General features: G+C 39.6%; 1 protein-coding gene across 16 annotated transcripts in view; it reads left to right on the top strand.

The window, feature by feature from the left end:
- Positions 1 to 14,293, top strand: part of dst (dystonin) — a 112,865-nt gene that overhangs the window by 84,808 nt on the left and 13,764 nt on the right. For 14 of the 16 annotated variants that reach the window (XM_017308845.1, XM_017308843.1, XM_017308842.1 and 11 more), the window contains 25 exons: positions 238 to 399; positions 521 to 691; positions 945 to 1,111; positions 2,776 to 2,935; positions 3,143 to 3,469; positions 3,615 to 3,699; positions 4,113 to 4,354; positions 4,449 to 4,655; positions 4,741 to 4,860; positions 4,950 to 5,057; positions 5,183 to 5,401; positions 5,482 to 5,685; positions 5,866 to 6,097; positions 6,867 to 7,093; positions 7,201 to 7,323; positions 7,432 to 7,533; positions 7,989 to 8,090; positions 8,381 to 8,554; positions 9,497 to 9,652; positions 9,797 to 9,994; positions 10,514 to 10,642; positions 11,173 to 11,343; positions 12,766 to 12,921; positions 13,218 to 13,424; positions 13,703 to 13,822. In XM_017308845.1, coding sequence (XP_017164334.1) covers positions 238 to 399; positions 521 to 691; positions 945 to 1,111; positions 2,776 to 2,935; positions 3,143 to 3,469; positions 3,615 to 3,699; positions 4,113 to 4,354; positions 4,449 to 4,655; positions 4,741 to 4,860; positions 4,950 to 5,057; positions 5,183 to 5,401; positions 5,482 to 5,685; positions 5,866 to 6,097; positions 6,867 to 7,093; positions 7,201 to 7,323; positions 7,432 to 7,533; positions 7,989 to 8,090; positions 8,381 to 8,554; positions 9,497 to 9,652; positions 9,797 to 9,994; positions 10,514 to 10,642; positions 11,173 to 11,343; positions 12,766 to 12,921; positions 13,218 to 13,424; positions 13,703 to 13,822 — 4,269 coding nt within the window. The remainder of the gene's footprint in view (positions 1 to 237; positions 400 to 520; positions 692 to 944; positions 1,112 to 2,775; positions 2,936 to 3,142; positions 3,470 to 3,614; positions 3,700 to 4,112; positions 4,355 to 4,448; positions 4,656 to 4,740; positions 4,861 to 4,949; positions 5,058 to 5,182; positions 5,402 to 5,481; positions 5,686 to 5,865; positions 6,098 to 6,866; positions 7,094 to 7,200; positions 7,324 to 7,431; positions 7,534 to 7,988; positions 8,091 to 8,380; positions 8,555 to 9,496; positions 9,653 to 9,796; positions 9,995 to 10,513; positions 10,643 to 11,172; positions 11,344 to 12,765; positions 12,922 to 13,217; positions 13,425 to 13,702; positions 13,823 to 14,293) is intronic. The other 2 variants (XM_017308849.1, XM_017308850.1) reach the window with 1 other exon arrangement.

The following is a 14,293-nucleotide window of genomic DNA, read 5'->3' as shown; positions in this document are numbered from 1 at the left end:
AATTAGAGGATGTACCGTTATAAATAAGTTGAGTTAACCCTTACAACCTATAATGACCCAAATTATATGTGAAACATTGTTGCTTTGTACAAATTTGTTTTATTCATTCCAAGTCAACTAATTTCATTTTTGAAGTGTAGAAAAAATAATTTTAAAATGACCTAAAAAAAAGTCCCATATCGTGTGAAAGCTTTTATTTTGAAACGAGCATTCACTGTTTGTTCGTTTTGTCTTTAGGCTTTCCAGAAAGAAGACATTGATCCATTGCAGACGCAGCTCCATGACATCAACTCACTTGGGCAGGGCCTCATCCAGAATGCTGCGAAAGGCACCAGCACCAAAAAAATTGAGGATGACCTGGACGGCGTCAACTCTAAGTGGAATACTCTCAATAAGAAGGTAGTTTCAGGTCTTATTAGTTTGTGATTATGATGTGGATATTTGGAGAAGAACATCCTTCACAGTATTTTAAGCCCTTCTCAAGTTGAGTGACTTGTTAATATTTATAACGTGTCTGCAGGTTGCTGAGCGTTCAGCACAGTTGCATGAAGCCTTGCTTCACTGCGGAAGATTCCAGGATGCTCTGGAGTCCCTTCTCAGCTGGTTGACCGATACAGAAGAGCTTGTTGCTAACCAGAAGCCTCCTTCTGCTGAATTCAAAGTGGTGAAGGCACAGATTCAAGAGCAGAAAGTAAGTGTTAATTACATGGTGTGAAATCCATAAACACCAAAGCGATTTCTGCTTTAGCCTCAGCACTTCAACACTTAAACAAACACCTAACATTTGCTTTGCCATTCATCTGACTTCGGTGGCACTCATTGTTAACCATGAGTGTTTAACACAATGCTTTTTGTGTAATGGACCTCTAATTTGCAACTGTTGGATTTACTGGTTTCCTAATTATTGCCCTTAATAACTCACTCTCTTTGTTCCTGACTGACAGCTCCTGCAGAGACTGCTGGACGACCGAAAGCCAACTGTGGAGCTCATAAAAAATGAGGGAGGAAAGGTTGCAGAACTGGCAGAGGCTGTGGACAAGGAAAAGATCACCAAAGAGATTGAATGCTTGGGAGAGAGGTGGGACAATTTGCTCAAGAAAGCTGAAAACAGGTCAGTATATACATGCACGTAATTCATAGTGCCCAACTATCTATCCATTGTAAAACACGATCGCTCATAAAGCAAGATTTCAAATGTCTAGCAGAACAAATTACATCCCTTTAACTTCTATTTGCATTTTGTACAATCAAGTTTTATGGCTTTTCAGTGTAACTATTTTATTACGGAATAAAACCGCTAATACGGAGTTCTCAAAAATTATTTACAAAAAAAGTTGGAAACTAGTTTTGTGCTTTTGTTTTCAGGCCTAGAGTCAATACTTTAATTTGGGGTGTAATTTATTTTGTGTACTTGCATACTGACTCTTTTTTTTGCATTTTGAAAGTAACTTAATTTCATTTGTATTGGATAAAGCATCTCTGTGAACATCAATATTCACGTATTGCCACAGATTCAATTGAATTTAGGTCTAGGCTTTGATTGGGCTATTTTAACATTCTATCACATGAAAATACTTTAATCCAAGCCCCAAGGTCTCCACCAGTCCTCATAGGTTGGTTACATCTAACTCATGATTCAAGTGAGTTAGATGTGACTCACTTGAATCATGTGATGAATTATCTCTTCAGAAGCCAGTCAAAGTCTGCAGAGTCGTTCTAATGCTCTTTATTGTAACACTTTATTTGAAGGGGTGTGCATAAGACTGACATGACACTGTTATAAATATGACATAACACCTGTCATGACCTTGAAGGAGTATTTATGAATGTTTATAACTCTTGTCATGAAGTGTCATGTGGTAAATAATGACACTTTTAATGCAAAGTTGCTTTAAAAATTCCATTAAAAGTGCCAACTTCGCATTAAAGGGTTATTATTTACCATATAATGCAAAGTTGCCACTTTTAATGTATTTTTGATGCAATTATTAAAGCAACTTTGCATTAAAATGTCGTTATTTACCAATGACACTGCATGACAACAGTCAGACATTCAGGAGGACTCCTTCATGTTCATAACAGGAGTAATGTCATATTTATAACTGTGTCATGTCAGTCTTATTCTCATCCCATCAAATAAAGCGTTACCCTCTAATTGTTTTATTCAGTGTCAAAGCAGAAACAGATCTTAAGTTGCAGGAGACTGGCCTCCGAAGACTGGAGTCTAAACCACTCCACTGTAGGTTTGGATGTATATTTAATGTCATCCGTCTGCTGGTACACACAGCATTTTGCATGGTGGCCAAAAAGTTTAATTTTGATCTCATCTGTCCAGAGCTTTTCCCTCTACAAATTTGTTTCCAAAAACTGCAAAAACGTTTTTTGGTGTTTCTTTAAACAGTTTTTTTTGTCCCTCACTGGTCAGATTTGCAGAGTGCATGACTGGTAAACCTGCCCACATATTCTCCCAGTGCAATTATGGACTTCTTTGTGTCGGCTTACCATATAAAATTTATACAAATTAAATACGTTGGTGTTTGTGATAAGATTACAAAATGTGAAAACACCTTTTCTCCTTTTTAAAATTATTCAGCTTTTTTAAGACTTCCATTTCTTTTCTATTGTATTTATCTGTCAGAGATTTCTTCTCTATGTCCGTTTACAAATAATTGACAGCTCTTTAGTCCCACTCTAAAATTTAAACTTTATTTACAATCCAGTTTTTTTAGGACTTCTTAACAACATTTTCTGTATCTCCTTTAATGCACATGGCAGGCAAAAGCAACTGGAAAGCATCTTAGTGGTCACCCAGCAGTTTCATGAGACTCTGGAGCCACTGACCGAGTGGCTCACGGCCACAGAGAAACATCTGGCCAATTCTGAGCCAATTGGTACTGAGACATCCAAGTTAGAGGATCAGATCACTCAGCATAAGGTAATATTAGTGCTTTTGCAACATTACCTCACTTGTTTTTTAAAAAAAAAAAAAATTATTTTGCATCACCAGCTTTAGTTCGTTTATTTAATCATGCAGTTACATTCATTTACATTTTTATTCTAAGTTTTTCATCATCAATCATTTCCATTTTTGTTCAGTTTTATTTTTATGTTTTTGTATCGTTTTCCATCCGCCCCTGGTCAGGGCTTAGAAGAGGAGATTATGGGTCACAGTAAAGACCTGTGTCAGGCGGTCAGTCTGGGGCAGATGCTTAAAGCTGTGAGCTCTGTGGAAGAGAAGGAGTTCGTCCAGTCCAGACTGGACGCCACCCAGGCCAGTTACATAGAGCTCCAGGGGCGATGCAGGAGAAAAGCAGACATGCTGCAGCAAGCTCTGGCCAACGCCCAGTTGTTTGGAGAGGACGAAGTGGCTCTCATGAACTGGCTCGGCGAGGTGCACTCCAAGCTAGAGGAAGTTTCCGCGGCGGACTACAAACCTGACGTTCTTGAAAGGCAGTTGGCAGAACAGCGGGTATACTCTCCTCCCCAGGCCAACCATTATGTTTTTCTTTTACGTTACATCATCTTTTCAGCTCATATCAGTTACCTGTGTGCCCTGCGTAGTTTGACACGCGACTCTGATCTCCTCATTGACTCCCTGAAACATTTCCTTTCAGACGCTGCAGAGTGATATTGAGTTAAGGAAGAAAAATGTTGACCAAGCCATCTCCAATGGACTGGAGCTTCTGAAGCAAACAACAGGCATGTCATTCTCTTACATGAGTAGGCTTCATTTGTTACTTAGAAGCAATTAAAACGTAATTTTGTACACATTTTTGTCTTCTGTGGTATTTTTTAAGGAGTTTGTTAATGGTGCCAATAATTGTGCACTGGTGATTTTGGTACATATATATATATATATATATATATATATATATATATTTAACATAATTTATTTCCTCCCAAACTGAACAAATGTATTCAAATCCAAGATTGAAATTTTCTAACTTTTTGAGTGTGCGGATTCGTGCTCATCTTTATCAGGAGTGTAAATAAATTAGCAGTTTTTATTAGGTTGAAGTTCTTGAGGTTTTAAGGTTACCCAAGCTACCAGCGACTCTGTTTTCACGTCTGACGACAGAACGTTTACTTTTGTTTTTATTTTCTTTTTCTAGGAGACGAGGTGGTCATCATCCAAGGCAAACTGGACGGAATAAAAACAAAGTATGCTGAAATTAACTCCATGAGTGACAATGTTTTGAAGACGCTGGAGCAGGTTTTGAGTCTCTCCAATAGGTTAGCGCACATTCATGAGGACCTGAACTCCTGGTTAGAGACAGCTGAGGCTGAGATGATGGAATTTGCTGATCAGGAGCCAATGGGCGAACATTTGATTCATTCACAAAACAGACAGAAAGTAAGACTTTTTTTTATTTTTATTTGAATGTGTTCAAGAGAAAGAGCCGGTTATATTATTTTCAGACTAATGTGTTTTATGTAATGTTATCCAGGCCTTACTGAAAGAGACTAAAGACCAAAAGCCTGTCTTGGAGAAGCTAAATGAGCTCAGCAGTTCACTCCTGGACTTGATCCCATGGCACACCCGGGAGAGTTTGGACAAACTGGTGACTGAAGATAATGAGCGGTACAGAGTCGTTTGTGACACCATCACACAGCAGGTCGACAAGATCAACGCTGACATCCTCAAGTCTCAGCAGGTAAATCAAATTACTTGCTACATCAGGTTTTTTGTTGTTGTTGTGTTCTTCTGTTGAACATTTATTTAACATTTTCCTCTCCCAGTTTGAACAGGCTGCAGATAATGAACTCTCCTGGCTGGCTGACGCTGAGAGGAAGCTGCTGTCGATGGGTGAGATAAGGCTGGAGCACAACCAAACTACAGCCCAGCTCCAAGCACAGAAGGTTAGCGCATGATGATGCAATTAAAGAAACATACACTAAACCGAGTTGCTATGTGACCTCAAACTGGATTCATTTGACTGCTTTTGTAGAATATGTATATGGATATCATGAAGCACAAAGATGCTGTGGACGAGATTGTAAAAACTGGACGAGCCATCATGAGCAGCAAAAACCCAGAAGAGAAAGAAGCCTTGAAGGTAAAAAAAAAAAATATATATATATATATATATATACTGTATATATTTTTTTTATTTTTTTCAAATATAATCATTGGTAGACAAAAGCTAGAGATTCTATTGCTTTATTTTTCTTTAAAAATCAGGCCAAGACCGAGAGTCTCTTGGAGAAATACGGGATTGTCAGTCAGCTGAATTCGGAGCGCTATCTCCAGCTGGAGCGAGCGCAGTCTCTGGCTGGGCAGTTTTGGGAGACCTACGAAGAAATGTGGCCGTGGCTGCAAGAAACATTGAGCGCCTTCAGCCAGCTGCCCCTGCCTGCTATCGAATATGAAATGCTCAGACAGCAACAGGAGGAGCTCAGGGTGAGAACATGCTCATTGGGACTTGTATACAAAAGAAAGAGGGAAAAAATAGGTACTTAAATTCATTTAATCTCTTTCAGCAAATGCGAGAGCTAATTGCCGAGCACAAACCTCATATCGACAAGATGAATAAGACGGGTCCACAGTTGCTTGAACTGAGCCCCGTGGAGGGAGTTCCCATCAGAGAGAAATACACAACGGCCGACCAGCTATACACCAAACTCAAGGCTGATGTGAAGGAGAGAGCAGCCAGTTTGGATGAAGCCATCTCCAAATCCACGCAGGTGGGGAGTAGTTTAGTTTTTGGTCTCCAGTTGTTACGTATCAAATGGCGTATTTGAGATGAGATGTATTGTTAAAACAATGTAAAGAATGAACTCAGTTGTTGTTTTAACACAGTTTGACACAAAAAATATAGCAACCTTACGCTCTGACTAACGGGTTTCTTTCTGAACTTGCCATAGTTCCACGATAAGATTGATCCCATGCTGGAGTCCTTGGAGCGGATTGCTGAACGCCTGCGCCAGCCTCCGTCCATCTCTGTGGAAGTGGACAAGATCAAGGAACAGATTACTGAAAACAAGGCTGTTTCTGTGGATCTGGAGAAACTGCAGCCAGTCTATGAGACGCTGAAGCAGCGAGGTGAAGAGATGATTGCACGAGCCGAAGGAGCAGACAAGGACATATCTGCCAAAGGTATTGGATGTGCTGTGTCAGTTTAATGTGTGTTCTTCCTGTAATATTTGTATAATAAAGTTTTGGCCACCCGATTAAAAATATACAAGATAAAAAAAAAAAATAAACATAATTCAAAATGTTTTTTTTAACCTTTCTGCAATTAAAAATCAAATATTTCTATTAGGAAGAGTCATGGTTTCACGCTAGATTTGTAAGAAATCAGTTTCTCAAACAGACATTTGCTGTTTTTATACAGACAAAATGATACTTCCTTTAGCTGTAGTCTGTTGAGCCTTCCTGTTACCTACTTTAAGTCTTCCTCTCTTTCAATATGTCACAGCCTGGATGAACCAAAGACATGTCTTGATTTGTCATAGAACATACTATGTATGATGCAAGCTCTTTGTTTTATGCGCTCATTTTAAAATGGCTTAAAGCAGCTAGCTTAACTCTCAAGGTACCACTCTCAATTAAGAGTGGTACCTGTTTATTAATTAATTTACTTATTGATAGAGACAGTCACGGTGTGGTCAAGGACGGGGAATAAGATTGGCCTTATCAGTTTCCACCTTGCTGGTCTCCGATCAGAACCCATCAAGTTTGAATTTGTCAGTTTTTTTAATGCTTCTCTTTAGTTGTAAATGTGCTGTATCTAAAGAAGTCTTTAATTTATCATAAAAACAACCAAACAAAAGTGTCAGACAACAACACTTCAATAAAAATGCTGTCAAATCCTTTATGTTCTAATTATCATATTTGTGACACTTTCAATTTTCCCCTGCTTCAGCTGTCCAAGACAAACTGGACCACATGGTGTTCCTGTGGAACGACATCCAGGTCTTGCTGGAGGAGCGGGAAGCGAAGCTGCTGGATGTGATGGACCTGGCAGACAAGTTCTGGTGTGACCACTGCGCTCTCATCGTCACTATCAAAGACAGCCAGGACCTGCTGAGGGAGCTGGAGGAACCCGGAGTCGACCCCTCTGTTGTCAAGCAGCAGCAGGAATTTGTTGAGGTGGAAAGAAAACGGCTGGCACATAGATAATAAAACCTAATGGGGCTTGTCTTTTAAGAGACCTGTGTTTAAATGTTTATTTATTTATTCATTTATTTATTTCAAAGGGCTTTAAGGAGGAAATCGATGGGCTTCAGGAGGAACTTGATATGGTTCAGAACCAGGGTGCAGAGCTTATGACTGCTTGTGGAGAACCTGACAAACCTGTCATAAAGAAAAGTGTGGATGAGGTAATGAATAAAGTTCTGTTTCATGCAGAACTTTCACTTGGTGATGCTGTGAAACATTTGTGCGATTAGATTTTATTTCACACATGTGGTCTGTTTTAATGCTCCTAGGTGAATTTGGCATGGGAGAATCTCAACAAGACTTGGAAAGAACGAGTAGAGAGGCTGGACGAAGCCATGCAGGCAGCTGTGCAGTTTCAGGATGGCCTGCAGGTACATACACAGATTTGGGAGCACAAATCACCTTTGAGTACTTATTTCTTTGGGTAAATTTACACCATATGTGAGAAGTTGAACCCGAATCGTATGCCAGATGATTTCAAGATCAAACAACTGATTTGCATGATAGAAGTTTTAATGAGAAGACTAGTAATTTAGAGACAATAAACACCAACCGCAGTGTTGTTCTATTTTTGGTTCGGCTTAACTTCTGTATGAAGTTCATATAAAGTCTTTTAAAGTCGGCTGGTTTAACTCTGTTGAGGTTACGGATTTATTTTGCGGGTTGCTTTTTTAATTTCAATGTAAATGTTTACCCATTTGGAGGCTGTGCAGGAGAGCTGGAACTTTTCTGCATGAAATCAGATAAACCTGAGTGAAACATGACTCTGTGTGTGCGCTAAGCCTTGCTTTCTGACATCAACAATGGTTTCCCACTTTGTACACAGGGCATGTTTGACTGGGTGGATATACTGGAAAACAAACTGGATTCAATGTCACCCGTAGGCACAGATTTGGAGACAGTCAAGCAGCAGATTGTTGAGCTCAAGGTACGGTTTGGTGATTTTTAATTTTTTAATTTTTTTGCTTGATAATTCTCTCCTGTTTTGGGCTGTGAGATATTTTCCCTGCAGGTGTTTTTAACACCAGCTGTATTCATATCAGCTGTGTTTACTTTTAATGCCCAATTTACTTCTCTTACCATTTTTTCTAAAAGAAAAGGTTCCTATGCACCTTTGATATGCGACAATACAAACGCTGTCCTAAGCAAACAGCTCTGCTTTTCTCTGCATGTCTTTGAGTTTGTGTTTACTTGGTTTCACGGTGCTCCTTTTGTCAGGAGTTCAAAGGAGAGGCGTACCAGCTCCAGATCGAAATGGAGCGGTTGAACCACCAGGCCGGCCTCCTTCTGAAGAAGGTGACCGAGGAAGCCGATCGCAGCGCCATCCAGGAGCCAATGTCTGAACTCAAAATGCTCTGGGACAACCTGGATGAGAAGATCATCAGCCGACAGGTCAGAGCCAGGAAACGGCTGGAGAGAAGGATGGGCCAGACCATGCCAAGTTTTAAAATTTTATGATTCAGTTTTTAAAATATCGCTCATTCCTTTAGTGTAATGTTGCAAAATAATTTCACTTAAGATAATTTTTTGCATTAACATCATGAAGCAAAAATTTGTACAACTAAATGCATTTTTTTAATTGGATATTATATTATCCTATTAAAATTATGAGTTTAATAAAAAAAAATTCCATTAAAAATGCCAACTTTGCATGATTTTGTAAATTATGATAATTTAATGCAAAGTTGGCATTTTTAATAAACTTTCAATGCAACTTTTAGAGCAACTTTGCATTAAAAGTGTCATTATTTACCGAATGACACTTCATGGCAACAGTCATAAACATTCATAAAGACTCCTTCACGTTCATGACAGGTGTTATGTCATGTTTATGACAGTGTCATGTCAGTCTTATGCACACCCCTTCAAATAAAGTGTTACCAAAAAATTAAATTATCTCTGTCAGGTTTGCATTATTTTGTCATTATAGTCATAAAAACATAAGAACTGATCATTGAAAAATTAATAAGTTGATAAAATCATAAAAAAATCTGTTTTTTGAGTTTTACCAACAGTTCACATTTTTACATATTTAGAATTACAAGTTCTTGTAAAAAAAAATGCTTGCATTGTTTTATTCACAAACTTGGTTTATATTAAACGTAGTACCTACAATAAAATAAATTACAAAAGAGAACTGAAATGAAAATATAAAATATTTCTTTTTGCCATTCCTTTAGAACATAATTCTTTTTGCATATTTAATTATTATATAGAAATTAGTTGCAGCTGCTATTTGAAATCTAGAACCCTGAACAATGATGGCGCATGGTGAATATGTCAAGTGCTTTCACTAAATGCCAAATCTAATGGGTCAATCTGTCATTAATCCAGCACAAACTGGAGGGGGGGCTGCTGGCACTGGGCCAGTTCCAGCATGCACTGGATGAGCTGCTGGCCTGGATGAGCCACACGGAAGAGCTGCTCAACGAACAGAGAAAAGCGGCAGGAGACCCCAAAGCCATCGAGATAGAGCTCGCCAAGCATCATGTACGACACATCTCCTTCACCTTTCATTTAATTGTTTGTTTGCAAGTATAGACACCGTATCCGTAAGGTTGAAAATGTATCCACATTGGGTTCATACACATTATTATTTTTTTTGGAGTCATCTTTGCTTTTTCCTCCCTAAAGGTGCTCAAGATAGATGTGTTAGCCCACAAGGCGACCGTGGAGACGGTGAACAAGGCTGGTAATGAGCTGGTGGAGTCCAGTGCCGGAGAGGAAGCCTCCAGTCTGCAGAGCAAACTGGATAATCTGAACCAGAGGTGGAAGGCCATCCTGGAGAAGACGGACCAGAGGAAGCAACAGCTGGAAGCGTCTCTGCTTCAGGTTCTTATTCATTTCACAGAAACTTCACTTTAGCTTTAATAAACTGTGATCCATTAGTATCAACCCAAGGAAACAAGTACGTTACAACTAAGTCCCAAAGTTCTGTTGGGGTGAGTAATCCCACGCTTTCCTCATTAATTTGGCAGTTGTGTTTTTAAGTATGACATTTCTTTTAGCTAAAGGAAGAAAGAAAAGGAGAGAAAGAAAGAGAAGTCTTCAAAATATAATTTAGTCTTGAGGTAGAGTGAAGTTTTTTAAAACAAGAATGAAAGATATGCATTCCAAAGGTTCGGCTTGCTTAAAATTAGGAGTATATTTTCATCTTAAAGGTAGGGTAAAATACAGAAAAATATTACGAATTATACCCCCCGATTAAGTTCAGGCTGAACACATAGAGCAATGAAGTGAAGGAATTATTAACTCTGGCCTGTTCCACTCCCAGACTCAGGTTTCTAACAATCAGCGTGTGTGTGTGCTCGAGTCACCTTTTGTCCTGACCCAGGTTGTATTGTGTTGTAGGCCCAAGGTTTCCATGGCGAGATAGAAGATATGCAGCAATGGCTGAAAGACACAGAACGTCAGCTGTTGGCATCAAAGGCTGTGGGAGGTTTACCAGACACGGCGCGGGAGCAGCTTAACGCCCATCTGGTGTGTGTTTAACAATATGAAAGGCTGCATGCAGATGGCAGGCTGGCGAGGAGGTGGCTGCGTCTGTGCTGCGTTTCATCTCAAGTGTGAAAATTAAGCGACACTGCAAAATACACAACTTGCAGGGAGCGACGAAAAGCCCCTTGAGTGTTTCTAATTGATTTGTCCATGCCTGACCTTAATGAATCTGGGAATGTTTTCCTTTTTTTATTTTTGCTCTCGGTTATGGAGACACTTCAGCAGCAGTGGTTTCCCCCTCCCCCCCAAAAAAAACACAAGTGGTGGCATTTGATAGAACTATAAACAGCAAATCTCTGGAAACAATAACTTTATCAAATTGGTAACGTTATACTGTTTAAATATTTATTGGAAGCATGTTTCTTGGAGTTTCAGGCGGCTTGACTGTGCTCATTCTTTGTCCATTTTTGGATGAAACTTGGCCTAACTACTGACAAACAAATGGTCTTAAACTTTTTTGTTTTGCGCTGACAAAAACTCTCCTCACGACACCGTGTTTATTTTTGTTTCAGGAGTTGTGTTCTACCTTTGAGGCCAAGGAGGAGCTTTATAGGGAGCTGCTGAACAAAGGTGGCCAGCTGCTTGCCATGTCGCCTCAGGGCCCGGACAGCAACACGGAGCAGGACCTCGCCAGCCTGAAGGAGAAATGGGAAGCCGTGCAGGCAAAGGTCACTGAGAGGAAGGTGGGTCACCGCTGTACGGCTTTTACTGCTTTGAGCAGAAATGACTCATCTCCTCTGGTCTCAGGGAGATATCACTTACAAACACTTGAATCCTGACTCTGCAGCTTTAAAGCCTTTAATGCCAGTGTCGATAATGAAGGGTGGAAGTGCTGGCAAAGGCACTCAGGATGTGGTTTACACAGTTGATCAGGGGCAGTGCAGTTGCTGTCGAAGGGGAGCAATACTCTTTTTATATTTTCTTATATTATATTTTTCCTTTTTGTAATGTAATTTCAATATTAATGTAACTGTTCTGTAAGAAAGCATCGTGGAAACCCAAGAAGCACACCAGACAGGCCGGGGATGAAGCTGGGAACATCTCATTGAGGTCTAGACAAAGCAAACTTTATCCCCTACTTGCTAATTGCAATTTGTCGTGGTTGGCAGCATCATGCTGTGGGAATGCCTTTCTTCAGGTCAAGTTGATGAAAAAATGAATGGAACTAAGTATAGCACAAAGCAGGAGCTGCAATAAACTTGAGAGATGGATAAACGGATTCTCACCTTCCTGCAGGAAGGTGACTTTGTGTATTTCTCAATGTATGCCGGCATAAATGTTTTTTCCAAAGAGACCATCACTAATGTTTTACTACTTTTTATTGTCATTTTTGTCTTTATTGCAACAGATATCACAAAATATTCTAAGAAAAGGTCTTTATGACCTACCCCTAATGCCCTTTATTTAGTTATAAAAACATTTTTAAAGCAATGTAACTCAATCATTCCACCAACAATGATGTACTGCCCTTTGATGGTCTGTTGCATATGATCCCAGTAGAATACAATGAAGTTTGTGGCTGTAATTTGATAAAATGCGAAACGGTCTATGGGATATTTGTAAGGCTCTGCATGTTTTCATTGTTTAACACTCTATTCTCCAAAAATGGAGAGTCTTTGCTTTGGAGAGTCTTTGCTGTTTTTTGTTCCTGTTGGCTTTGGTGCCGTTCCTAGGAATTTAGAGCCTGCTAAATCTGCGAGCTTCACAGAGTTGTCGTTTTGAACACAGAATGCAAATACATTTAAAGCATCGAATATATACTTTTGACAAGTTTTACAGTATGCTCTGACTTTATAAGGCTAGTTTTTTATTTAGAAAACCGCTGATTTCCCTTAACTAGAGTTTATTAATCAGAAAGGTCATCAGCGCTGTAATGTCGTTTGAGTCCAAGCCTTCTCTGCTGGGGCGAGCGGATATGATTCAGCCTCATGGATGTTTGTCTTCCTCAATTATAAACTCTTCAGTGCCTTTCAGTTTTGCCATTTACCCGTCCAGATCTGTCAACAGGGAAATCTGCAGCACTGAATAGTGAACTGTGGGTTATGGTTAGGTCAGTGTATATGGATTTAGAGAAATTAACACTTTCTGGTGGTTTGTCTCCACAGGCAAAACTTGAAGAAGCTTTAACACTGGCCACAGATTTCCACAACTCTCTTCAGGACTTCATTGTTTGGCTAACGCAGGCCGAACAGACGCTGAACATGGTTTCTCCTGCTTCCCTCATCCTGGAGACCATCATGTTTCAAATTGATGAGCATAAGGTAATGTGTGGAGAGACAGAGCCTCTGGTGGGAAAGCTAATCCTGATGAAAATAAATACATTTTAGATTGTGCATCATTAGTGAATGTATTCCTGGAATAAAACCAATTGAAGCCAAGCAAATTTTTTAGCTAGCTTTTTTTTTCTTAAAAAAAAAAGGGCCTTTTTTTCTTTAAAAAAAAAAAACGGCTTTTTTGTTTTTCTACAAAAATAAAAAATAAAAATGCGCTTATACTCTTTTCATTAATACACCAAACCTGAACGCCTTTCCTCTGCATGTTTTCTGTGTTTGTGCAGATGTTTGTGACCGAGGTGAACTCACACAGAGAGCACATCATCGAGCTGGACAAGGCGGGCACGCATCTGAAGTACTTCAGCCAGAAACAGGACGTGGTGCTGATCAAGAACCTCCTGCTCAGCGTGCAAGGCCGCTGGGAGAAGCTGGTGCAGAGGTCTGTGGAGCGAGGTCGCCTGCTGGATGACGCCAGGAAGAGGGCGAAGCAGGTAATGCTTTATGCATGTTTATGCCGAGTCTGGCACTGGCTTGCTTCACTACTATCAGGCTTGTTTTATTATCATTGGAAAGCTCCTTGGAAACTGTATTTCAGGCCTGTTTAAAATTCTGTCGGCATGCTGTAGCTTTGTTTTTATTAGTGTGTAGAACTTCTTTCCTTAGAGCCAAAGTGCTGGATCATGTGAACATAAAGCAGGGCTTTGCGATAAATCAAGTTCAATCGTGCATTTCTCTTAACTTATTCACACTGTTTCCAATGTTTCTCTAGTTCCACGAAACCTTCAACAAACTCACAGAGTGGTTGGATGAATCCGAGAAGGCCCTGGACTCTGAAGTGGAAATTGCCAATGATCCTGACAAAATCAAGATGCAGCTGACACAGCATAAGGTGACAAATCACTTTGTAGTCCCCTTAATGTTATCTCCTTATATGGTACATGCACATTCAAGCCTTCACTCATGAAACATAAACGTCTGCATGTCAGACGCGACCTTGACCGGCTGTGATTTAGTGATTATTGCATTAAATCTTTTTCTTTTCGTCTATATTTAAAGCTGTTTATGTCTGTGGATGAATGAACAGAATGTCCTTTGATGCACTTTTAGTAAAGATTCAAATGAATGTTAGGGAACATCGTCCGTAATGCTTTGATGTGAATATGCCAGTATTTATTAGAATTTGTTGTTGGACGCAAAGCTACTTTCTCTGTCCAAGAACCTGCAGCTCATTATTGAGTTATTAAGTTACATACATGCTTTTTCTTGTATGAAATTTTGACACCAAGTTTAGCTGATTCTGAAACGTCTGAACTGATTGAAACTGATATTGGCAGATTGAACACCAAAGAAAACCAGGAAT

This window comes from Poecilia reticulata, linkage group LG15, assembly GCF_000633615.1.
Source record: "Poecilia reticulata strain Guanapo linkage group LG15, Guppy_female_1.0+MT, whole genome shotgun sequence".
Lineage (NCBI taxonomy): Eukaryota > Metazoa > Chordata > Actinopteri > Cyprinodontiformes > Poeciliidae > Poecilia > Poecilia reticulata.
Note: the sequence above shows the minus strand (reverse complement) of the source record. Positions and strands in the feature narration are given on the sequence as shown.